A 25,661-nucleotide genomic window follows, 5' to 3' on the forward strand; every position below is an offset into this window, starting at 1 on the left:
TATAAATTTAGGCTTACTGTAAACTGAGACTATATGCCCAAGGACACATGATTTTATAAGAACATTTAAAAACCTTTCCATAAGCAACTGTACTAGCTGCTATCGGACAGGACGGTGAGCTAGTTAGGCCAAAAATCCAACCTAGCACTGCTACTAGCATTAATACATTGGAATTACGATGAAGCTATTTCTGTAATTAAGTAAAGCTCTGGCTGGAGGCTAAGGGCTGCTGGAGATGCAGGAGAGACTGGAGGGATTCCATGCGGAGTTGTCCCATTCTTCCCTCTGCTAAACGTTATCACCTCAGCAAGTGCAGTATAAGCTAAGTGTGCCTGTTCCTCTGCCACAGTGCATCTTCTGGCACAATGGCACTAGCACAGCACCAGCAAAGTTTCAATATTTTTAGATCTGGTTTTGAAATTTCACTACCTGGGCCTTACTGAGGAGATGGGAGGACCTAAAGGCCCAGGCATCTGTTTGGAGTAGGGAGTTAGAGCCATCTTTGATCCAGTTTTTCGGGACCTAGAAGCATCTTCTGACACTCTTTTCCTAAAAGAAGTTTTAACTGTTTTTCACTCTCTCCAATCCAACTGTAAGAGACTATTTCATCCTGTTTGTGCTCCTGTATTTTATTAACTGTTGGAGTCACTTACAAAAAATAAAGCATAAAGATATTGTTTTCAATTTCATGTATATTCTGTTTCAAATAGATTAGAACATCATCAAATACTTTTCTATGAAGTTATTCGTATAATGTAAAGCAGAAAACATCGATTTGCACACAAGCTCAACAAGAGGTAGATGCTCTGGAAACAGAGCTTTGAGATTTTGTACACCCATCAAAACCAGCCAGCTCCCCCCTCAGAAAAAGAGACTATTAATCTCTAGCGTATGGAATTTTGCCTAACTCAGAGAAATTTATAGCAGTACCACCTATTAAACTTCAGTATAGCAGACAAAACCAGGTCAGCATAAATGCCAAAGAAGAAGAAAAATAGAGGGGTATACTCATTCAGTTAAGAAAGCGCATGTGCAGTTTACAGTAATTGCCCACAGAAATTTTCAACTTATCTCCTGGGCAGATGATAGAAATATGAACTCAATTTCCACCCCAGGAAACAGGCTGTTACACAAATGGAAGGGAAAATAAGGGCACTTGTAATGGAACACATTTAAAACGTCCATTTCAGATCATAAAACATCCTAGACCATACCAAAATTTTATCCTGGGATTCTGAAAAAAACCAGATTTGCTCACCTGGTGCACTCCATATCCTCAGGCCAAGAGACCCCAAACATCTCCATGAGTTTGGAGCACTCGCTGTATGCTCTTTGACAGAGTCTGCGACAAGGGAGAGTGACGCGGCCGTACTCCATGCACACAGGAGCATAGAGGGCACACAGAAATGGTCGAAAATCTCTGGAGCATTCCAAATTCACCATCGGATGAAATGGCTAGAAAAGAAAAAGGAGAATTCAATACCTACAAACGGCAGTTTTGTAGAACATTTCAGCAGGAAGGTGTAATTTGTCTCATGAGGTGTTAGGGCTTTCACAACCATAACCACAACCTTCATTTTCTGAAATTTGTCTGTTGAAAGCAGTGATCTTAGGAAGACAGGCAATCAAGAAGCCCGGGGACAATGACAAAGAGTCACAAGGGACATCTATGTACTCGATTTGCATTAAGATCAATGGGAATTAGACAGCTCACCACCTCTGAGGATTCAGGCTTAGCTTCACATTTCCAATAACAGTCACATAAACGTGATTCCTTTTAGTGCTTGTGCAGCTGACAGACACATCCCGAATGGCTAGCTGCTTATTAAGTAGGATACTATGAAAAACTTGCATTTGCTTGATGAGATTACAATCTGAGAAATGTCAGATAATGCAAGATTCCTTGACGATACAGGAATATAGCATACTGTGATCTTTCAAATATTATTCTCAGAGCGTGACATAATGACTGTAAATAATATCTCTATTTCCTGAATTTCTCCAGCAGGGCAGCGTTCTTCATATCTTTCTACAAAATGCAAACACAGGACGTTTTCCACTGTGTTCTTCCTACAGCATCTTGTCCAACTGAAGAGAATCCATCCGTTAAAATCTTAGTTCTATCATGCTATCATCATTATATAAGTTCTCATACGGACATAGAACCTTCTAGCTTACAGAACAGGGCTGTAATTACAACAAAATCACATTAACTATGTCGTTTCTTGACTAACCACCAGAAAGCACAGTGAAATCAAAGCCTGAAAAAAATTAGTCAGAAAAAATAACTGGTGTCTTGTGCTACTAGAACAGGTTTAAGTAACAGTGATAGCAACGCTCCTTGGAAGCACTGACAGAAAATCACCATCAGCCAATATATAGCTGTTCTTGAGTATTTCTGAAGACGAAAAAGAAGGAAAAAAAGTAGGACAGGGATTTATGTCTTAATAAAAACTGGTGCACATTGATAATCCATGTTATCTTCTTACTCTCCAGCATGGGTTCATTTTGTTCTTGCTTGTTATGGCTTGTCTTTAAAACTCTCCAGGAGTCAATCAATATCTTATTCCGAGTTTGTGTGGCACCTACCACTATACAAAGCCTCACCACAGCTTCGGATATTAATGTAAGGTCAATTATATTCTCTTAAGAGTGGAACTACAGAATATCAAAATACATTAGAACTTACAACTCTAGAATAAAACAAAACAGCCTGTGAAAGCTGAATTACTCTGCTACCTCCAGACTGGAGAAACAGCAGTGGCATTTTAGTAACCCACCTCTTTTCCTTGACTTATCTTTCAAATCGTAGCTTGAAGGGAAAAGGTGACTGCTGCTTGATCGATGGCAATGCTTACACGAGCTCTGTTCTACATAGATTTTTATAAAAAGTCCATTATCTTGATACCAGAGTTTCCTCTTCTCCCCAGCCTAGCAGGATTATAGAGCAAGAAGTCTAATCTTCAGAATTTGTGGCGCAATAGCAGAAGCACAAATGAACCTGCTATATATATATATATCTAAAAAACCTAAATCGTATTACAGCCAAAGCTGAAGAGTAAGCTGTAGAAAGATTACATTTTCAAACAGCAATTTCCTGAGAAGTATTTTAAGCCAGTTCAACATTTTCTTTTCCCAAACTACAGAACGGAACAGACCCAATAACAAAAAATAGGTCATCTTCTATGGCAATATATATGACAACTACTAGAAATGATGAGGAAAAGTTTCACGTTTCAGTTCCTCCTTATCACCTCCGTACTCTTGCAATTCTTCCATCCTTCTTCGCCTCCCTTGCAAAAGGTTCATTTTCAGAATATAAGACACAACCATGCTGTGATTTTACTGATTTTTTTTTTTTAAAACATAATTATTATTTACAGAGCTGATTAAATTCTCTTCAGCACTACGCATTTTTGAAAATGCTGTTATCTGACAACAGAGCCGTGGAAGTTGGCAACAGCTTGTATGAAGGGCAGTATAAGCCTTCAGAGGTATTGACAAGGAAAAATGAAGCAACAGTTGGAAAGTATTTACATTTACAAGCTCATTGTTACTCAAGGAACACTTTCTATTTGGCTGGGCATTCAGATGCATAAATGGTTTTATTTTTAAATAGTTATTGCCTACAACACAGTTAAAGATATTGTTTGACAACAAGGATCCAAGAAATTGATTCTAAGTAGTTATAACACCTGACTTCACTGGAAAAGCGTAAGCTAATAGTCTGCCTTTATTTGACAGCAAGGGAAAATAAAACCCCACTTTTATTTTGGGAAGTGTTTAACTTTCCTTCTTTTCAAAGAACCTTGAAAATAAGAACATGAAGTTATATCTTTCTAAAAAAGAGCTACTAGCTTAATGCCTGCCCCCGAAAAGTCTTGCCTCTTGCCACTGCAGTTTTGCATGTACCTATAGCTAAATTTCAAGTTCTCCTGACAAGTGCTCTACCGCTGTCCTCTGATACGCCTTCCATTAAAAAAAAGATGCTTCAGCACAGGAAGGACACGGACCTGTTGGAATGGGTCCAGAGGAAGCCACGAAGATGATCTGAGGGCTGGAGCCCCTCTACTACGAAGACAGGCTGAGTTGGGGGTGTCCAGCCTGAAGAAGAGAAGGCTTCGGCGAAACCTTATAGTGGCCTTCCAGTCCCTAAAGGGGGCCTATAGGAGAGATGGGGAAGGAGTCTGGATCAGGGAATGGTGCAATAGGATGAGGGGGAATGGTTTTAAACTGGAAGAGGGGAGATGTAGATTAGATATTAGGAAGAAATTCTTTCCTGTGAGGGTGGTGAGACCCTGGCCCAGGTTGCCCAGAGACGTTGTGGATGCCCTGGTCTAGTGGGAGGCGTTCCTGCCCATGGCAGGGGGTTGGAACTACATGATCTTTAAGGTCCCTTCTAACCATTCTATGATTTAGAAGTTTCTCTTTTACTGCTACTTCACCTTCATTAAAAGCTCTGTTTGGTTTTGGTTGATCCGCAGAAAGCTGTACCATTTAGGAAGACCCCAGGCTCCCTCAGGGTGTGCACGTAGAAAACTGTGCAAACAGAGCTCCAGATCATGGCTATTGCAAAGCAAAGGAAAAGCAGTAAAGCAAGTTCAAGGGAACAGAAAAGTACCAGTATTTCCTTGTATCCTATTGATCCTGCTAGGGGCAGGTGGCTGTTGCCACAGCTTTCAGCCAACTCCAAAGGACACTGGGCAATGGTGTCCGAGGGAATATTGGAAGCGAGACAAGAAACGTCCAAAAACGGGGATGCAGATGGTGCTCTTTGGCAATGGCTCGGGGGTTGAAAGAGCACTCTCAGTAAGAGCAGGCTGTCCCCTTCAGCAGCCCCAGGGTGCTCAAATATGTGGGCTGCGAGACAGCTGCCTAAACACTGCCTTCTCCTGCTGGCTAAGATGCCATTCATTTTCCAAGACATCCACATGGGCCTGGACGATCAAGTCTGTCCTCTCTTGGGCCTGACAGATACGGCACAGGGTCTATGCAGAGACCCGCTCCCTTCTGGCATGGCAGCTGGAGGCTGGGTTGAAGACGCTGAAACATCTGAAGCAACACTTGTGTAACTGAATGTTCCCTGACAAAGTCCCCCAGACCCTGGAGGGCACGTTAGATGCACTTAGGGTTCTTTATCACTGAAGAAAACATGCAACCCCAACAACACTGAAGAAATACATTTCAATCGGGGTAATTTAATAGGACTGTTCCCCTAGTGCTGGCTGTTCTGTTTCTCAGCAGCTCCAGGCCCCTCTCACACCATCCCTTCTCTCAAAATAGCAACTGCAGGCAGACAAAAACTCTCTTATGAGTTATATCAGATAAGTTTATTTTCAAATCATGAAGAGGCTAAGCTAGACAGCAGAAGAACAAAAAACCCTACAACTACTCCTTGTAATGCGATAGAAGAGACTCGCTTGCTTTCAACCCGTAACAGCAGCATTTGTGCGTGTGAGCAGCTCAGCCTGTTAGCACCCTGTCTCTAAAATTATCTTACTTCCTTGCAGCTCCTAAGACGAAAAGTCACTTCCACCTACTGATTATGTTGTTCACTATTAAAAATAAAGCCAGCGAGACGAAGAGACTTTTTTTATGCTCTTGCCCAAGGATGCAGTGCAAGTTATGACATTTAGCCCTATTCCTCTTCAGTGCATAACAAAAGGCTCTCTGTTTAACGGGACGTGGTTTTGAGGAGCGCCTGTTGAACAACTCAACATACAGAGGAAAAAGGAAGAGGACAATGACAAGAAAAGATGTGATAGCCAAACTGATTTCAATAATTCATGCCAAGCCCTGGGAAATCCAAGAAGGGGAAGAGATAAATGTTTAAGAAGAGATAAACTCTTCTTCGCTCCTGAAGGTATTTAAGTATTTAAAATATGCCAGCTCACATAACTGTATGATATATCTACAGTTGTACACCCACTGGTCCTTCCATCTCTGAGAACAATCTTTATGTCCACGGAAATTCCTTCAAGCCCAGTGATAACAGCAGCATTATGAACTTGACTTTCTTCAGGCTGAGACAGAACACACTCATCCCTCTGTTGCTTTGCCACGCAGGTGTTGTGGACCAAATAACACACCGCAATCCTGTATCGCTGCTTTCTTCGGAGCACTCCAATTTGGAGTCCAACCTTACCCATGTCTTCTCTCCCTCTTCCCCAGAATTTTCTTCGCCGGTAGCAAACCTGCCTTAGGAAATTTCCCAACTCCCAGCAGCGTGGCCCCAGCTCCTTCTTCCCTGCCTACAATTCCTACCTGCTGAAAAGACAAACCCTGGGCAATGTTTTAACAGACAGGCTCTAACAGAGACTAGAAATTTCCTGCTTACCTTTGTTTTTCTTTTGGATTTTTTTTTTTTTTTCAGAAGGGGACGAAGGACAATTTTTTTTAACAAATTCTCACTTTTGGTTACAAAGCAAGAGTTATAACTGTAATTATAAATACACCATGGAAATGCACCACATTTTCGGACTTCTCATATTATTGAGAGCTAATAAACCAAATTCTACCTTTTATTTTACACAGCAGTAGCCATTTAGCTGGCTGTTATTTGGAAATTAACATTATTGCAAGAGTTAAACGAAATAATTTTGGTGATCTTTCACTGTTCTGTTTGTTTATATATTCCTTTCTTTTAACAGAAACCCGAACAGGAAGCGTTCTCACAAACTCATAGACGGAAGCAGGGAAGTTTTCTTCCCTCGGGCTCACGGGAAAAGCGCGATGCTATGACTATCAATTACTGTTGCAATTCTCTGGTGGAAGAAACTGCCTCAGGGCGTATCCTGTCTCGGGCCAGCCACATGCTCTGCTCTTTCTGTGCTGCGTTGCTCTATGTTTGATTTTAGCTTGCTCTTCATTAGGAGAAAAATCTTGAATTGTATCTCAAAGTGCATGGGCAATAATGCTTTCCAGGCTACCTCCCAAGGAGCTGCAGCTCGATTTAACTCTTCAGCCAGCAGCAAGTTAGACTGAACATATTACTGCCTCCTGCCTCTGATAACGACATGTCTTCTCCAATTGAACGGCTCTCGCAGCTCTGACGGTTCACGTGAAAGCTCTCAAGAGACTGTTAAAAGCAGAACTGGTTTTCTTGAGACAGTGGAAATTTGTTCTCCAATGGCTCTGACGTGCAACGTTCCTCTGAATCCTGCCAGGTTTGCTGGAGCCTATAGCCCATGGTCATGCTGGTACACACACTTCACTTGAAAATATTTGTTCTAAGTTAATATCCTGAGCTGAACAACTGCTGTAGTACTTCAAGTGCTAATGCTAACTTCAAATTAGGCTGAACTTGAGGCTCCTACCTCAGCCTAACTGGTGATTCCTAAAGAAGATTCAGGAGTGCTTACACAGGCGCACAGGCACTGGCGGTTTGCGAAGAGCAGTGAGCTGGGGCACTAGCTTCTTCAAAAAAAACCAAAGCAAAAACCATAGCCAGATCCAACAGAAAGCTACCTTTTCCCACCCAGTTTGACCTTGAGCTAGATAGTGCCACATTCTAGTGGGAGGTGTCCCTGCCCAGCGCAGGGGGTTGGAACTAGATGATCTTTAAGGTCCCTTCCAACCTGAACCATTCTGTGATAAGTAATGGCTGCAGAAAGGGCCAGAAACACAGAGACAGGTGTGTAAAAGTCCATTTCTTTTGGAACCAATCCACGCTTGCTCAACTTACTGTGACTATGGAGGCACAGTTTTCTTGCACAGACACTTTATTCTGTTCTCAAAAGGCAATAGGCTAATTTGCCCAAGCCTGCTTTTAATGCACAGTGCCAAGATAAATTTAGTGTAGAATACTTAGCATAACGTATATTTAAAGCTTACCTCATGATTAACTTCCTTGTCTGGAGAAACTTAGGTATACTTTTTTTTGGTAATTATTTTTAGCTTTGCACAGTGATGCAGGTATGAAAAGCCAAAGGGGGTCACAATTCTGGCTGCTCATTAATTAAGCTTTCCTCTCCTCAAACCAGGACACCTCTTCAGCATGGAAAAAAGCTACTCTCACATCATCTGTGTGAACCCTTATGAACCACATAACCCACTGCCTTCCAATATCCCATGTCTCATAATTCCATGTTAGCTGGAAAAATTATGGTTGCAATGAGGATTAGACTGATACTGTACTACTTTACAGACTGGGAAGCAAAAAATTTCAGATTGTTTTACCTTAGTCCTAAATGTGTATGTCCACAATAGCTCTTAAGTAATTCCAACAATAAAAACGTCAAGTACTTAGTATGGTTTTAAATTATTGTTTTCTCATGCTATAGGTTGAACCAGACAATCACCCTGTTATTTACTTTAAAACTTAAGACCAATTATGTTACCTGGCTGACTTGTGAAAGGGCAGCAATCATGCAAACCAGCCTAAGCTTTCTGGTCTGTAAACAGACAGCTGAGGTTAATTTCTCAACTGCAGGGGAAAAAAAAGTAGGATAAAGATGAAAGTATTTAAAAGACAGCAAGTGACATTAATCTTTGTCTATATGACTAAAAAGCAGAGCCATCTGCTCTTGTTCTTTAAAGAGGTCTCCTGCTTCATTTTAAATTCTGAAGTTCCTTTGGAAGACGCTGAAAAGATGGCATCCATCTGTCAATTTGCACTTTTCCTAAATGTGATCTTTATGTTTTAGGAACCGATGAGTGCAGATGGGTGGTCCTGGTAACAATTTCCATTTGCAAGAAGTGTTAGTTTTTATAAGACAGCTGAGGCTGCTTGGACTTCCTCCTTCTTCTCCATATGCCTGCTGTGATGGGCTTGGGAGAATTCCAAAGTATCACAGACAAATAAATACATAGTCCTCTGGACCATATTTTAGATACTATTAAGACGCTAAAAAGCACACTTGCCTGGACAAGCAAGAGACTACTGGGCAGGAGCTCCAAGTCCTGACAAAATAATATTTTTCATTTAAATGACACATTTCTGTCTCCTGTGGTTGCAAAGACAACCTTCCAAGTACAAACTGAGTGCGAGCACCGCTTTGATGCCTGCCAAAAAGTGCTCCAGCGCTGTTGTCACTGTGGGAAGGAGAAAGATATCCATTATGAGAAGTGGAGCGTTAGCGATAACAACCTTTCCTTTCCCTCAACTCTGCCACCACAGGCTGATCTGCATGTCAGGGACTCATGGACTATTTCTGCCCACTCAAGGGAGGCCTGTCTCCTTGAAGAATAACAGGAGTGAAGAGCATAAACAGTTCACTGTTGGCACGGTGCTCAAGAATTCATCTTGCTGAGTGAAGGAGGAAAAGCATTCGGTACGATGATTTGTTAGAAGACTTGACGCTAACTTGAGAGCACACAATGCAGTCAGTAGCCAGGTCAAGTTCTTCAGAGCTCATAAAAAGGGAATTTCTAATAATAGGAAACTTGACGGAAGATGGAGATAAAGACATAGCCAAACTTCAAAATCACCAATCAGATTTGCTTCACCTTTTCATTTTTACTGCCATCAACATATAGAATGACAGCATCTGCCACATCATGAACAACATTAACACTCTGCAGAATAAAATTAGACAAGTTGGATTTCTAAAATACAATGAAAGCAACGCTGAATACCCCTATTGAAGAGAATTTACTTTTATTTCTTCGCTAACTGTGGGTTGGTCTTTTTTTTGTTTTGGTTTTTTTTGTTTTGTTTTGGTTTTTTTTTTTTTAACACAGCTGATGTTGCAGAATACCTAAGAGACCTTAATATTACAAGCCAATGCAGACTACTTGAAGCTCCATGTTTTCCACTGGGATGAGGATGGAAGGCAGCTTCTGTTTTCTGAATTCTGATATTCAAGCCAAAGTGCTTCTTGACAGACTAAGCAAGGGCACGTACAGTATGCTGACTCCCTTAAAAGTAAATGTGAACTGTAGAGTTGTCATCTTCCTCCTCCTATATGGCTGTGAAGTGAGGGCAAACTACACTTGTCATCTAATGCAATTCAGGGTGCAGCTTCACAATGGGCCTAAGTTTACCGACCCCTGCCCTCTCCTCTGCCTCCCACCTCTTTCACACTGACTTGGGTTTAAGATTGATTTAAATTGCCCATGAAACCAACCTCAAAGCCACACATCCTGTATTTGGACCACTACTAGTGTAAAAAGTCCTGAATGCTGAGACCTTTGAGTGTTAGCATCTAAATGTCTTTCCTGTGTCATACACCTAGGTTGATCAATTCAATTTTTTTAAGCTGTTTTTTACTGGTTTAGTTCCTTAATGACCTTACAATAGGTTTGGGCAGACTCTGGTGCCAGTGCAAGAGGCGCAAAAGGAGCGGGTGTTACTGGAGGATGAAGAACAGGGCACAGCTAGGCTGACCTCACAGCTAGTTAACACTGAACCCTAAGCTGTGCTGCTCAGGACATCTGGTGTGTTCATAACCATCTAAAATAGAGCTCAACTGCCCTGCACCCCGCCAGACCCAAAAAAACATTACAAGGATGGAATACAGGATCCAGCTTTGAAGTCCTCAACAACAGAAGGACACGGACCTATTGGAGAGGGTCCAGAGGAGGGTCATAGAATCACAGAATGGTTTGGGTTGGAAGGGACCTTAAAGATCACCTAGTTCCAACCCGCTGCCATGGGCAGGGACACCTCCCACTAGACCAGGTTGCTCCAAGCCCCGTCCAGCCTGGCCTTGAACACTTCCAGGGAAGGGGCATCCACAACTTCTCTGTGTCCACGAAGCCAATCCGAGGGCTGAAGCACCTCTCCTATGAAGACAGGCTGACAGAGTTGGGGCTGTTCAGCCTGGAGAAGAGAAGGCTCTGGGGAGACCTCAAGCCCCTTTTCCAGTACTTAAAGGGGGCCTATGAGAAAGCTGGAGAGGGACTTTTTATAAGAGCATGTAGCGATAGGAGAAGTGGTAATGGCTTCAAACTATAAGAGGGGAGATTTAGATTAGGTATCAGGAAGAAATTTTTCACTCTGAGGGTGGTGAGCCCCTGGCCCAGGTTGCCCAGAGAAGCTGTGGCTGCCCCATCCCTGGAGGGGTTCAAGGCCAGGCTGGACGGGGCTTGGAGCAACCTGGTCTGGCGGGAGGTGTCCCTGCCCAGGGCAGGGGGGTGGAACTGAACAGTCTTTAAGGTCCCTTCCAACCCAAACCATTCTGTGATTCTATGATATGTTTAAGGTAAACTCTTGAGTTTTATAGAATCATAGAATGGTTCCATAGAATGGTATAGCATTAGTTCCACAACACAGAAGACAAAGACTTCATGCTATGACAGAGAACAGGCGTGGATGCTGTGAAAACCCAGGAGTGTAAGCTTTTGCAGACAGAAGGCTGCAAGAGAAAAAACACACTAAATGAATTCAGGAAGTTCTATTTGCTTGTCCCTTGGCAGCCAGTCTGCTGTCAAACTTGTCTCACAAAATTCTCTTACTAGCCAAAACACCTGGTTTCATATATGAGAATACAACGCCAGAGTCAGTCATCGTAATAAATAAACTTACTGCTTGAGCTATGAACATCAGACAGTGTTCTCCAACAATGAATTACCATTCAAAAACTCTCGTGTCTTACCTGTCTACATTAGGATCAACATCTCCTTGGACATAGGTTAAATGACTCAATTTTGCTCCTGTGAAAGCCCATAATGGATCTCACCTAAACACTTCAGGGAATGAACTTGCAATATCCACTAGAACTGTTACTTTGTCACGTACTATTATGTAAAAAAAAAAAACACAAAAAAACCAGTTGTGCCAAATGATTTCACAGATGCGTTTGGCTACATATTGAAACTTTTCTTGACTCTGCCCAATATTTATTGTCCAAATTGAAAATCAAAAGGAATACTCAGGTAATACAATAATGCATCTCTAAGAATGGCAGAGTCATTTTATTTGGTGTATGTGGCTTGGAAAGAAGCAGAGCATGGCACTGATCCAATACAACTACGTCCATAAATAATATGACGCAAACTGAAGTAAGAACATAATCTGTTGGATTAATGCTATAAAAGTTATTCTGAATAGCAAACAAAACCTATCTGTAAAATGAATGCTAATATTTTAACAGCTGCGTCTTAATCTAACATTACAAACCATCTGTTATATCTATATACCAGCAAAAACACAGATATACACACACAGAGAGACATACACACACGTGTCAACAGTTGGATAGAAGATTTGCATCTTTGGGCCTCAAAATTAAGGGTATTTCACAGGGCAATATTTAAAGCATATTGTCTACTGGCTTGACAAGTATTTTTCTTTCCCTCATGCTTAATTTCCAGGAAGGCTACACTTTCAGTCTTTCAGTCTAGTATCCTAAGGTGTCTTTTGGCATAGTTAATTCTAAAAATTAGCAGGTTGTTTCACACAGATAAATAACGTGGGATGGTTTTCCTGGGTGTGTGGTCTACGCTCTACAAACCCTACAGCCCTGCTGGCCCCTGTATATATTTACTAGAGAAGGATCCAACCCAAATCAAGATGCTCCGTCTCCAAATCTCAATTTAACAGCACCTTCCACTTACTCTACTACAAAGAAACAGTTACTATTTCTTTTCTCTCTCATATACCACTTACTGTTCAGACTATTTTGATTGTAAGGATTCTCAGGGGATTGTATTTGTTTTTGCGATTATTTTAGCCAATTTCTAATGCAAGAAAAGTAAAGCTGCAGTACTTAGTACTCTTGACATGCATTAATTGGGTAGATGTGGGCAGATGATGATATAATCGCAGATTTTATCCAGGAAAACATGTATATTTACCTGGAAGTTTGCGTAAAAAACCAACAGCGTGTCTCAGTGTTACCAGGGGCTCCATGCAGAACCATCCCGTACTGTTGCTGTTACTACAAGCAAGTACAATAAAGCCATTACGAAATAAAAGACGACCCGGCTAGTTAATCTCAGGATCAACTTTCTATATTTTGGTATTAGGTGTGAAATTCTTCCCATGCGCTATCTGTATAGCATGTGCAGCTGGACACAAACAACAGGAAAATGAGGGGGCTTTGGGGGAAGTTTTTAGTCTTTGGGAAGAGATTTTTCTTTCATTATTATAATTTTACAGTGAGTCTATACATTCTGACCAAACATTGACTCCATCTACTAGGACGGCTTTTTTAACTTTTAAAATAGATTACCATCCCAATATATATTTCTTTTACCTAATTACAGAATTACAAGAGGGTCATTAATCGGGCCTCTCTCCTTAATAGAGAAGCTAAGACTGAGAAAAATCTCAATTTACTCCAACATATTAAATGAAAATTCATTTCTGCTCGAAATAGAAGCTTTAAGATAATTAGTTGGTGACTTTAATTTTAATAATGAACCATTTTTAAAAAACGCGTCCAAACATAGCAGCTGTAAATTAAAATTTAAGATTCATCAGGGGATACTATCCCTCCCATTCAGTGCCAAGTTAATGAGGTCACACATGAACTCTACAGGGGAGGATAGGGAAAGAGAATTAAAAAAAAAAACAACTGCACTTGTACACTTTTGCACTGGACAGAAAGCCGTTATCTCCCTCACAAGTGTCTGAATGACCAATTCCGAAAGCTTCACCAAAACTATCACATTAAGAATAAAACCAAGCTCCCCAAAGTTGATTTTTCTTCCCTACAGTTAATAATTTACCAGATAAATATTTGACAGGAATTCCCACAGTGCCTCCGCTTATTTGTTTCTGCGGCACCCTAAAAGCGTGCTTGCTTCTCTTAAAAGAGATTAAATAATATTTTGCCCTCAAAGGTCCAGAAGTTTCTCCCTGTTGCGGACAGAAGTTTGTGCCTACCTCTCTTCTGTATCACTAACATGGTTTGGGGAAAAATTGCTCCCACAGTGTATCCTGTGTGTCTTTGAAACACTCTAGACAAGTAGGACAAGACCCAACACAATAACGGGATTAACGAGACAGTGAGAGGAGAGAAGGGACATGGATGGAAGGAAACAAGGGGAGACAAAAAGATTACGCAACTACTCTGTGAGGCCCCTACGCAGGATGATAGACCCAAATTCTTTTCCAGTTAAACAGAATAAAGAGAAGCAAATATCTATGGGTGCAGTGGAAGAAGTACCTCTTCAAAAACATATCTCAAACAGTAAGTGACACTCACAAGCACTGTAAATGTACTCCGTGTGTCAGGTTCCGTATGGAACACACTGCAGGGGTGTCCGCAACGGGGGAACCGACAGAGAATGCAATCAGTGGGATCAAGCTATAAAAGAGCAGGTCAGATAAATAGGAAAGACTGCATTGAATTGCTTGGAGATGTAAGCATTTGAGGATGATGCAAGAGACGACAGGGGGTAAGTGTTTTTCCCATTGATTGCCTCTATGAATAATTCCCCAACGCTGCAAAATCCCTTTTATATATATCTGTGTCTAAAAGGATGGAAAATGCAATTGAGCAAAGACCAGGTGTGGGTCTATAAGGTAGGGGAGGTGAAAAGAGCTGGAAGCCTGCTGCGATAAGCCCCATTTGGTTAGCCACAGCAGGGCTCATCTGGCAGCCCACAGAAGACCAGTCAGAGGGCGTTTCTGCTCTGAGGAACCATAGGAAGTTCATAGAGCAGAGCTAGCTTTCCAGCTCCCTTTGTCTCTTCAACCTCAAAAGCAGCAGGATGGGGACGGGATAGTGAAGAGGAGTGCATTTGTTAATGTTTCATGATGAGTTCTGCTCAATAGCTCTTTGCTGATTTCACTTGTACTTGGCTCCCACCTCATGGATGAGGACTAACGCCCAGAGATCACACCCGTGTCCTTTAATCCGTCACACTGGCTCCTCTCTGATGGGTACAACAGGTTATGTCAGAGGATTTGGCTACCACAGTAAGAAAACCGCAAGCCGTGGATCTTTTACAGTCCTGGCTTCAATTCAACGCCCCTTTCTTGAGTCCCCTCCGTGACCCTGGCTACGAATAGCAACTACTACAAAGTGGGAGGGGAACCGAAGCCTAAATTTTTAAAGCCTGGAAACTTACTATTTCCAGACAAAAGCAACTGCCTCCCGTTGTGTCAGAAAAAAGTAACTGACGGATTTGAAGAATTATGTTGCCTTTTTGTGATGCCACTTAATTAAGGTTATTCTGAGTAACAGGAATAATTTGCCCGCAGTTGCGAAGTAAGACTAAGGAAAATGTCCGTGTACTCTTCAGGGTCTGAGAGTTTTCAGTATTTTAGCCACAGGATTTTGTAAAAGTGCAGCTGGAGGACAAATTTTCTAATCAAACCATTTAAATGGTATTTCTTCTACATGAGGTAAAGATGATTTTTCTGTAAGAACTAGAAAGACTATTTGTCATTCAAAAAGCTACAGAGGAAAATCAGAAGACAAAGTAACTTCACTGTTCTTTAACAAATTTGTATCAAACTTTAATTAACACATCTGTTAAATATGCAGATAAAATGCCCCAAAAGGCACTTATTATGACACACATTTTTATTTTCTTGATTTTTTTATTATTGACTGAAATCAAAACTGAAATCCAAGGTCAAACTTTGCTACCATATTCTTCTCTGCACTTACATTTCCATATTGCACCTGCCCAGATAAGACCGTGATACTAAAAATGTATAATAAGAAACCAGAAGGAATACTCATGAGCAGGGATTCAACTAATGGGTCTGCTAATTCCGAATGGCATATATTCATCCACTCCTCAAAAAAAGAAAAAAAAAAAAAAAAAAAGAGGTGTACAGATGTTAGATAATTGACAGTACAGCTGAATCATTACGAAGGGAAAAAAATGTAACACATGTAAGTTTTCAGAGAAAAATATTAAAAACATGAATGGTGCTTTTGGACACGTGAGGGGAAAAAAGCTAAATGAATGGCTGACTAGAATTCTCTCATTGAATTTTAAAAGAAAGATGTTTCTCCTTGCTCAGTGCCACAAACGTGACAACTTTTGTTCTATAAATCAAGAAACAGGGAATATAAACAAGTTTACAAATTGAAAGCAACTTTTAAAAGATAAATTTCAGGTTTCTACAACACACAAAGATGAACTACAAGGAGCGTTCCTTCCTTGTTCAAATTCAAATTAATCAGCCCTTTGTGCTTCTGTTCTCTCCTCTCCTCTTTTCAAATTTCCTTCCTCGTTTCCATGGGAACCCCCTGGCTGACAAACCTCCGAGCAGAGCAAGAGGCCAGGCTTAGCAAGGGGTGTGAAAAGGGGAGAGAGTCAAAGGGCAGAATTTGGCTCGGGGAGAATCAAGATGCCAACCTTTGTCACCCCACAAAACGGGGGGGTAACCATAGGAACTAACTCTGCGGGACAGGGGCGGGGAGAAGGAGCATCATGGCCAAATCCACAACATGGGAAGCAAAATGGGAAAGGCGGCGTTAAAAACGCAACGCTAGAACCCACAGTGAAAAAATAAGTAATACAAATAAAAAAAAAAAAAACAAACAAAAACCCAACACAACTTTTAAGGACCAAGTAGCCAACTCAGTGCTTGTTTTAATATAATAGCATCAACTGAATTTCTATCAGACTACAGAGAAACGGGGCAGATCTGATTCTCAAATCCGGCACAAGTATTTAATATTCTCCTGAAAATATGCTGAATGCTCCCCTTCGATTTGGATGGGCTCTGAAGATGTTTTCTAAATGCCTCACAGATACCTAGAAACAACACAGCTTCAGGAAGATTGCTATTGAGCTATGGCTTCCACCATGCAGAGCCACTATACACTAACAGTTCTGCAAAATATGAAAGATAGCCTAGACATTATTGTTACTGCAACAGCAATCTGACAGAGCAGATTTACATACAGTATATTAACACGGCATCGCATTTGTATACTACATAAAAATATAGATATGGCATGCTTTTATTCTTGTACCTTGTAAAAGAGACAGCAGGAGGATGAGGCATGGAACAGCTCTGTAAAATCGCAAATGGTACATAAAGGAAAATTATGGTGCAATTGTTCACCGTATCCTCAGCACAAAAAGTAGGGAACATAAAACCAGCAGGTGGTTCATTTGAAAAGAAAAGGAAAAAAAAAAGAGAAAAAACCAACACAAGCAAATTCTTCACACAACACATTTAACTTGCGTAACTCCTTACCACTGATTTGTGTGGATGCTAAAAGAATGTATGAGTTCAGGAAGAAAACTGATAAATTTGTAGAACAATACATCAAAATACTAATGCAAGACATTGTTTCCAAGCCACAAATTGCTGAACAGAGAAGAGCAGCCAGGGTAGATGCATGTTACATACCTGACCTGCTCCATACACCACCCATGGTGGGCCACCGTCGGGTGACCAGGCTAAACAGATCTCTGCTCTGACTTCGTATCACTTAGGTTCTTACATTTATCTACCTCCTCCCCAATTTCATTTCTACTAATCTGTCTCTCACACCAAGTATATTCTTTAAAGGCGTATTTTATAAAAATGTCATTGTTTTGCAGGTACAAAGTGTTGCAAGACTGAATAATGAACTCAGTTCAAGAGCATTGGGTTCCTCAGCCATTAGGGATAGTTTGTAGCCCACAGGCTGCTTACCTCAGTACCAGTTTGGAGCTATATGTAGGACAAACACTGGCTCAGTTTCCTTCAGAAAAATCACAAAACCCTCATGCATTTACATCTCTTAATGACCAGGATACAAAATGGGGAGTAAGGTGGCAGTGCACAAGTGAGGCACGTGTGAATTTAAGATGATTTGTCCTTTGAATGTTAAAAACATGCTTTGGTGAATTATTCTTCTTCTCATACCACAGAACACAAAAGCTTCACAGCCACACAGGAATATTCCATTGATACAAAAGTGATTCAAATCCATAAAAAACATCCTCACTTTCTCTGAAATCACCACAAATGCCTCCCAAGACAAAGAAGAAAACTACAGCCCTACAAGCAAGACAAACGGTAAAATTTATGACAACTGCTCCTTGGTACTTAAGTTGTTATTGCATACTTATTCTCATCTTGTCAGTCTGCTATGGCTTTCTTTTTGAATCCGATTATCCTACACTTGAAACCATCATCACAGACTAGAGAAAGCAAGGAAGAAACCATCACTTCCAAGTGACCAGCAAACTAGAAAGCACATCCTAGCCAAGCCACACAACTTTTAAGTAGTCCGCTGTTATTTACATCACTGCCAACTTTTTGCACAAAAAACATGTTCGGAAAGAATGGTAAGTTGAAAGGACAGAAAACTAAAGAGCTTCCAACCTATTAAGCCAGCTTACAAGTTAGAACTGGGATATCTAAATAATCTTTGTATCAGAAGAGCAAAAAGGGGGAAGAGAAAGGTCTTGCTACTAACTTGGACTACACAGAAGTGGTGACTTGATTCTACAGTGGGCACGCTAAATCTCTGCCTTACGAGGGACAGAATCTAATGTGTGTATGTGCAGAATACAAGGCAGCTATTTCAGTAATAATATGGCAGAACTATATCCTCTAAATTACACATACTACCAGATATAAGGTTAAGCCTAGTCACTGTAACAAATCCTAACCTGTACTACTACAGCATACAATATATGATATGAACATGGGTTTTGCCCCACAGTAGAAGCATCTAAGAGAAACTGCTGGCTGATTTTGATTAAGGTAGAAAAAAAAGCACAGAAAGATAGGAATGAATATCTGTATGCTTGGGGTAGGCAAGAGGAATGGTAAATTATAAGGATTAATATTTCCATTAATTTCCATTAAAATTTCCAGCTTTCCACTCCAGAAGCAAAAATTCTTTTGCTTCTGAGTTTACGCTTGCAGATAAAAAGCTACAACTGACTATAAAGTACATTGTCACTTAACTATTCAAAATAAATTCATGTGTGTACCACCTTTCCTAATAATTCCTCTTTAAGCCTCCACCAGATGCTACAGAATTAGCCACAATGCAGAGCCATCTGCCTTCATGACCCTGAAAACAAGCCCACTGTGAATAGATGTTGATTAAGATGTAGATCATTCACTTTAAACTGAATCATTACATAAAACTAATGTTTTTTTCATATGCTTGCAGTAAACTATTAAGGCTAAACTTCGTTTCCATATTTCCAGTCGAATCATCATTCAGATTTAATCTTTTATTCAAGAAAATATGAACATGGCGACAGAGTTCATCTTCAATGGGCAAGCAGTAGTTTATCGATTTAACAAAAAAACTCCAAACCCTACTTTTCTCCATTTCCTCTCTCACTACTAGTCTGCATTTTGGTACCTTGTTTCTCATTAACAAACATAAAAGACTAGAAAAACAGTATTTCTGAAATGATTCCCTGGAGAACGGCTGTTAGTCAGGCAAAAGAAAGTAAGGGTTTCTAACACCTGCTATCTAGTGCAACTATTTGAGCACCTATGACCTACATGCAGAAGTTTTAACCTTGTGTTATTTGTATTCCTTTTGGAAAGAAGCATCTCTTTAGTACTTTATTCTTTCATGCTGCTCTGTGCAGCATAGCACTGTAATACCTTTATCTCGTTTCTTGAAGTGCAACGATATGGCCCCTGGAGGAAAAAAATCAGAGACTCACCATCGTGATTGCTCACATTAAGCAAGCATCTATTCCACTTTAAAATGCCAGTCAGAGTTTATATTCCCTTTGATTGTTGTATTAGGGTGAACCATGTGCTCAGGTATAATCTAGGTCCACAACTCCATCCAGTTTTCAATTCTGGCTCTGGGTACCTCCATATTGACATATACCTTCCTTATTTAAGCCTGTATCAATTTCAAAGCAGATACATACGGATAGCTCTATGCTATATCTGAACACAAATGATTATCTCACATGGCTGCTCTTCCTGTCTTATGAGTCTAAAGGCTTCAGTATTTATTAAATATTCAATATTCATTCAGATTATCTTGAAGTTCACTGGACCTCACTGTGAAAAGGATGGGATTGATGGTCCTAATATGAGACCATGTAAGGCTGTGTTCAAGAAACAGCTTCCTCAGAAGCCTCGTTTTACAAAATTGTCAGATCATACCAATTTTTGTATGGATCTCCTTGGGGATGTAACCGCTCTAGTTCTTCCCAAATTGTTCTTACCCACTTAGGATTTCACCTTTGCACACTACTCATGCCCTTTACAGGTCAAGGGGAAACCACAAGCTGATGTGTTTCAAACAGACAAGCCCCAGGTACTCCTAAAGCCAGAATTCCTACGCAGTACATTATCATGCACTCCTTTACTCTGTCTGCACTCTGCAGAATCAGCTCTGCAATTCTAGCTTTGAGACAGTCCGTTTTAACAATAAAAAAATCTAACATCTTTATGTGGCTATTTCTAAAGTGAAAACTCAGAGTGGGAATAAGAGAATACAAAGTTAATGAAAGAGTAGGCTTTAATCAGCTGGTGCACAGTTTGCCTTCTTATGATCACGTACGGTTCCATTGTTCTGTAGGCATCATAATCTTACGCACTAAGGAGAAAATTAATCCTTACTGCAAATTAGTGTCTAAGATTAGAATGCTTACAAAACACCATCTGATTAAAACCTGCTTTTCCATTAGCTTTATATTCTTCTTTGAGTTTCAGATGCAGAAATGAATAATAGAGAAAGCCAAGGAAAACTGCTGAGATTTAGGAGGGTATAGTGCACGGGCAAGGCAAAAGAAGATGGGGGGTAGAGGGGGATAAAGATGGAATTAATGGGGGAACAAGTTAAGGATCTTCCACCCTACATTCTCCCCATCCTTGCTGCTCAAAACCAAAGAAAGATGCTTCCCACTTGTATCCCAAAATTATCACTCAGAAATAGAAGAGGGATGGGGCAGTACTACCTCCCAGCTCCAGGGAAGGGAGGAATCACCATCACATAAACCAAGATCAGTGAATTTCTCACCCTTATGAAAATCAAGAACTGAAAGACAATGTACCATATGGAGTCCAAATACTGATTATTTGAAATTTGTAGTAACATATGCCCAACAGAAAAGCTATTTGAGAAACACCACTAAAATAAGCCACTTGATACTTAACCTACCTGTATTGAAAAATGCCTAACTCTTATCCCAGATGCTAAGACCAGGCTGGGAATAAGTACAGCTATGTCTTCTATTGATGCCATTTTTAAGCATACTCTGTCTCTTTTCCAGTTAAAAAACACCAAAAAATGAACAAAGACTCCAAAGATCATTGCTGGGAGAAGAAAAAAAATACATATCGCCACAAAAAAGTAACTGTGCTATATAGTTAGGAAGGGTATGCAATCATGCAGCACGCACTCTGCTCTGCGGCAAGTCAATGGCTTCATCCTCTGCAAGAATCAGTACAAGCAAGAAACCACTAAATTCGAAATAGGATAAGAAAAATCAGGTGTCTTCACATCTATAGTTGCATATTCTGCGACAAAGGCCATTAACTATTCACCAGCTCTGCTTCTAAATATTCAAAACTCCATGACTGGGTAGTTTATTTATATTAATCCCATGATTACCAGCTGGTGAGCCCTGCCACGCTGGTGGAGTAGGAGCATATGAGTCAACATTACTCCTCTCCCCTTCCAGCTACCTCCCTCACCCTGCAAAAAAATCAATTGCAGGATAACATTATTTCTCTATTCCCCCCTTTGCATCTCCCACCTACGCAGTAGCCAACTTAGCTATGGTACATCCCTAAGACCCTACCACTGCTCTTTTTTGATATGCAAAACGGGAATGGAAGTTGTGAGGGAGTGCAAAGGAATAGCATGTTATCTCCCCTGCCCATATGGTGACTGTATCATCTCATTGCTGGAGCGTTTGACCTCTGGTATAATCCCAAAAGACAGCGCTTCTCCGTCCACCCAGAGGGACCCATTTAGCCCTCAACTATGTCTGGTTCCTGTCCTTTAAAGCCTCTTTGATCCCTAGCATCATTTGTGAGGTCCTATAAAATCAGGTTAAGAAGGAGGAAGTGCTGGCAGTATATTTAACTGCAACAAGGCTGGCAATCATCATATTAAACCACTTCTCTTCATCGGTGACAAAAGCTTTAATAGCACACTCCCAGGCTACAGCAGGCTACCAAGTTACATGTTCTCTGATAAAAATGTTTGTCTAAAAAAATTGCATTAAGGCAGATAAAAAATACTGCTTGCTAATCATATGCATAAGCAAATCCTTCAAGGCCAAAGGAATATAAAGTGAAAAAGAGACAGAAGATAATTCTTCACATTGTAGCAATAATAATCCAAAAGATGGGTAAATAAGGTCAGATCCCTCAGGGGGACGGGGGTAATTTAACTTCTCCGTTGTCATTGCCTCATTCAGCACACGATCCCTGTAACACAGCAGAACTGTGGCAGCAGTACACTGCAACATCATCTCAATGTCACGCTATCATCACAAAACATATTTAGAGGGGAGTTTTAACAGCATAGCTGAGACAGACTATGCTAGATGGCGATTGTAATAAAACAACCTGTTAGCAGATTATAGAAAATGTTAAAAATACCTTACTGCATGCTTTACAGGAGAGCCTGGAGCAGATACAAGGCATGACCCCAGAGAGAGAAGAACCATGAGCCTGGCGGTGTGACACGGGCAGCAGCTGTGCAGGACTGCGGGACAGGATGGCTCTCGGTTCCCTCCCACCTGGCCTGGGAGGGGGCTCTGGAAAATATTCGCCCTTTACACCTACCATCTCATATCTCCATACTCTATCATGATGAGTCTGTTACTCTATATTAATCAGCACTTCTCCTTTTAAAAAGAAGCAGATGTAAAATGATTCTCATTTTAGTCTCGGCTATAGCCAAGTGGATGTTAACAGACATCGGACTACTGCAACTGGTGTTTGTCCCCTATCAAAAGGAGTAAGTTTCTTAGAGATACTCGGGGATAAAATAATGCTCCAGGCCCTTGAATGCAGAGAGCACTCCCTTCAACCTTCCTGGATTAAAGCAGGCCTTGCTGATGTAGCACAGCAGAAAGCTTAAGGCATTATCTTTCCTAGGAGTAAATAAAGGCATAGGAACCGATTACGGTACGGACTGATACACCAAGAGGGGCTCCTCATGTAATATTCTGTTTTTCTTTGTTTAATCAAGATGGTTAATACCAATATTGCTGCAATATAAGAAGACAACACTGATGGCATGACTTATTAGCCTTTACTATAATTATGAAGGAATCATATTGGCATAAAGTCTGAAAAAGGCAATTTACTGATTTTTTGAGTTTTCAAGAAATAATGATAAATAATTTTTTAAACAGTTCCTTCAATGAAGCAATCAATGGTATGGGAAGGGAAGTACACTGAATTTATCGATGGTAAGACAACAGCTGTAGTAGTTCTCTTTTTTGCTTCACATTCACTCTATCTTGTATTGCATTTTCAGTACAAGCAAGCTGAATTTTTCCTATGGGTTTTATTAGGAACTGTTGTGAGAAAGCGGTACTGAAAAAGTGAGAATTATAAGGCCTTCCTCCTGCAATACACAAGATGAATCACACTGATTCTGCTGCTCTATTATTTTATGCTCACAGCAATTAGGGAGGGCTTGGAGATGAGAGATGTTTACCAGAAAATGACACAATGCAACTTTTAATAGACTTCATTCAGTTCAGAATTTGAGTGCGCCATCCATTTGACTGCAACATTAAATAATGTCTAAAAAGCCAAACAATAAGAACTTCCACATTGCTAAGTACAGATTTAAGGGGCAATCTAGGCTAACACATGGAGTGGAAATATACTTATGCAAACCTGTGGCTTTTCATTCCTTTTTTCTTGTTCAACCCCCTAAAAACTTCTGCAATGGAGGCACAGGCCCCTGCATAGTGAATTTATGCTTGATAATAGCCTTGTTTCCTTGCACAGCCTTCACCATTTTTCATGAAGCATTCAGAAGTAGCCCATAGTCCATCCCCAAACCGAAACCACTGGCCTGTGTGCTAATTATATTGGCAGAAGGGAGTACTATACATACACCCACAACTCCAACGCACCCACGCTAAGTTGAAGAATGGCTTTGGCATCAAGCTACTGTATGAATTGCAGCAACACAGTGTTTCATGCAAGCTAATTTATGCTATTAAGTTGAGCTTTATACCACAGAGTGCAGAGAAGTAACATTTGCTTCTCAACTGGTTTTCTCTCTCCGTAGCAGAAAGCTATTTTATGAAGATAAGAGCAATTACACCAGTTATTCTGGCTCAGACTGAGAGTCAACATAATTATGGCTCTGCTTCCAACAGTGGCCATAAACACTTTCAGTGAAAGTGGTATTTTTGATAGTTCTCCGAAATCATTGGTTTAACATGCAACAAAAGCCAGACAAATGAACATAATGTTGGCCATTACTAGAAAGCTGTTAGCGACGAAAAGCATGATTTTATTCATAAATAAATCTCTAGCGTGCCCACATCTGGAGTGGTGTGCCATTCTCATCTCCACACCTCAGCAAGGACAAGGCTAGAAAAAGGGACAGAGAAAGGTAACTAAAATTATTACAGGAACAAAGCAGCTGAATTGCAAGGAGCAAGCCCAAACAGCTGGAACACTTCGGTTTGGAGCAGAAAAGCCTGGGGGACAAAACTGAGGGTTCCAAAATCACAAGTGTAACAGAGGATTTAACTGCAGCACAATATTGCACAATACTGCAACAAAAGGGCATTAAATGAACCTAGCAGGAAACTAGTATAAAACAGGTAAGAGAATAAGTACTTCTTCACGTAGTGTCTAGTGAACTGGTTAACAGTACTGTATTCATAAAATAATTTAGCGCAATTAATTGATAACAGATACATTAAATGATACTAAAGGGAACAGGCAGGGAGGTACCCTCCAACATCCATAATTTGGGGACTGTGGATACTGGGGAAGCAGCAGCCCGCAGACAAGAGGCCAGGCTTGCATCCCTTCCCTAAATAGTATATCCTCCTGCCATTCGCAGATACAGAACACTTGGCAAAAAAGACCATTAGCAGGGTATTTCTTACATTCCCTAAATACTCTCCCAGCCTGTCACAATTTTCTGACGAGGGGAAGAGACTGAAGTGGGTTTTTTCTACCTAGTCACCCTCATTGGCATTATCTTCCAAGTTCTGGTCCAGTCTCCTCAAATTTTTTGCATCCACAGCACTGTCTAAGAGTTTCACAGCTCTACTGCCAGCTGTTTGAAGAACTGCCTCTTCCTCTTTGTTCTGACTTGGCTTCTAGCAACTTCATTTGATGGAGCTTAGCTCCTGCGCTGGAAGAGTCAGTGTACAGTCAATCCCTATAGCCCTGTGCACGTCACTTATGATGGCAGTTGTTCTTCGTGGGTTTGTTGTTGTTGTTTTTTTTCTATTTTAAACATAGGCTAAAGCACCCTGCCATAGTCTAGCACTCCTCATATGGGATACGTTCCATAAGCCTGTGCTCAGTCTGTTCTTCCTCTGGACCTCTATTCAGTTCAAACACATTTTTTGAGATGGCTCGAAATTTCACACAACACTCCAGCTAATTGTGAGCCAGAGGATTATATACCACCACTGTAATCTCTGGTCTTTATTCCTTTCCTAATTATTCCATGTCTGATTTGCCTTTTGGCTTTCTTACTGCTCAGTCAAGCTCTCAGCTGACACTTCAACAGAACAAACCACCATAAATCCAACGAAATAAGCTGACCACCACCACTGATATGAAGAATAGTATCCCCCACAATGCATACATATTTATCACTTTGAATTTCCTCAACAATTTTATGGCTCAATGTATCTCAAACAATATCAAG

At 40.7% G+C, this 25,661-nt stretch overlaps 1 protein-coding gene across 2 annotated transcripts in view; it reads right to left on the reverse strand.

The window, feature by feature from the left end:
* The window catches only part of FZD3 (frizzled class receptor 3), a 62,178-nt gene that overhangs the window by 28,991 nt on the left and 7,526 nt on the right, over positions 1-25,661 (reverse strand). For both annotated transcript variants that reach the window (XM_074582150.1, XM_074582151.1), the window contains exon 3: positions 1,259-1,455. In XM_074582150.1, the coding sequence (XP_074438251.1) occupies positions 1,259-1,455 (197 nt within the window). The remainder of the gene's footprint in view (positions 1-1,258; positions 1,456-25,661) is intronic.

This window comes from Larus michahellis, chromosome 3 (genome assembly GCF_964199755.1).
Source record: "Larus michahellis chromosome 3, bLarMic1.1, whole genome shotgun sequence".
In the NCBI taxonomy this organism is placed as follows: Eukaryota; Metazoa; Chordata; class Aves; order Charadriiformes; family Laridae; genus Larus; species Larus michahellis.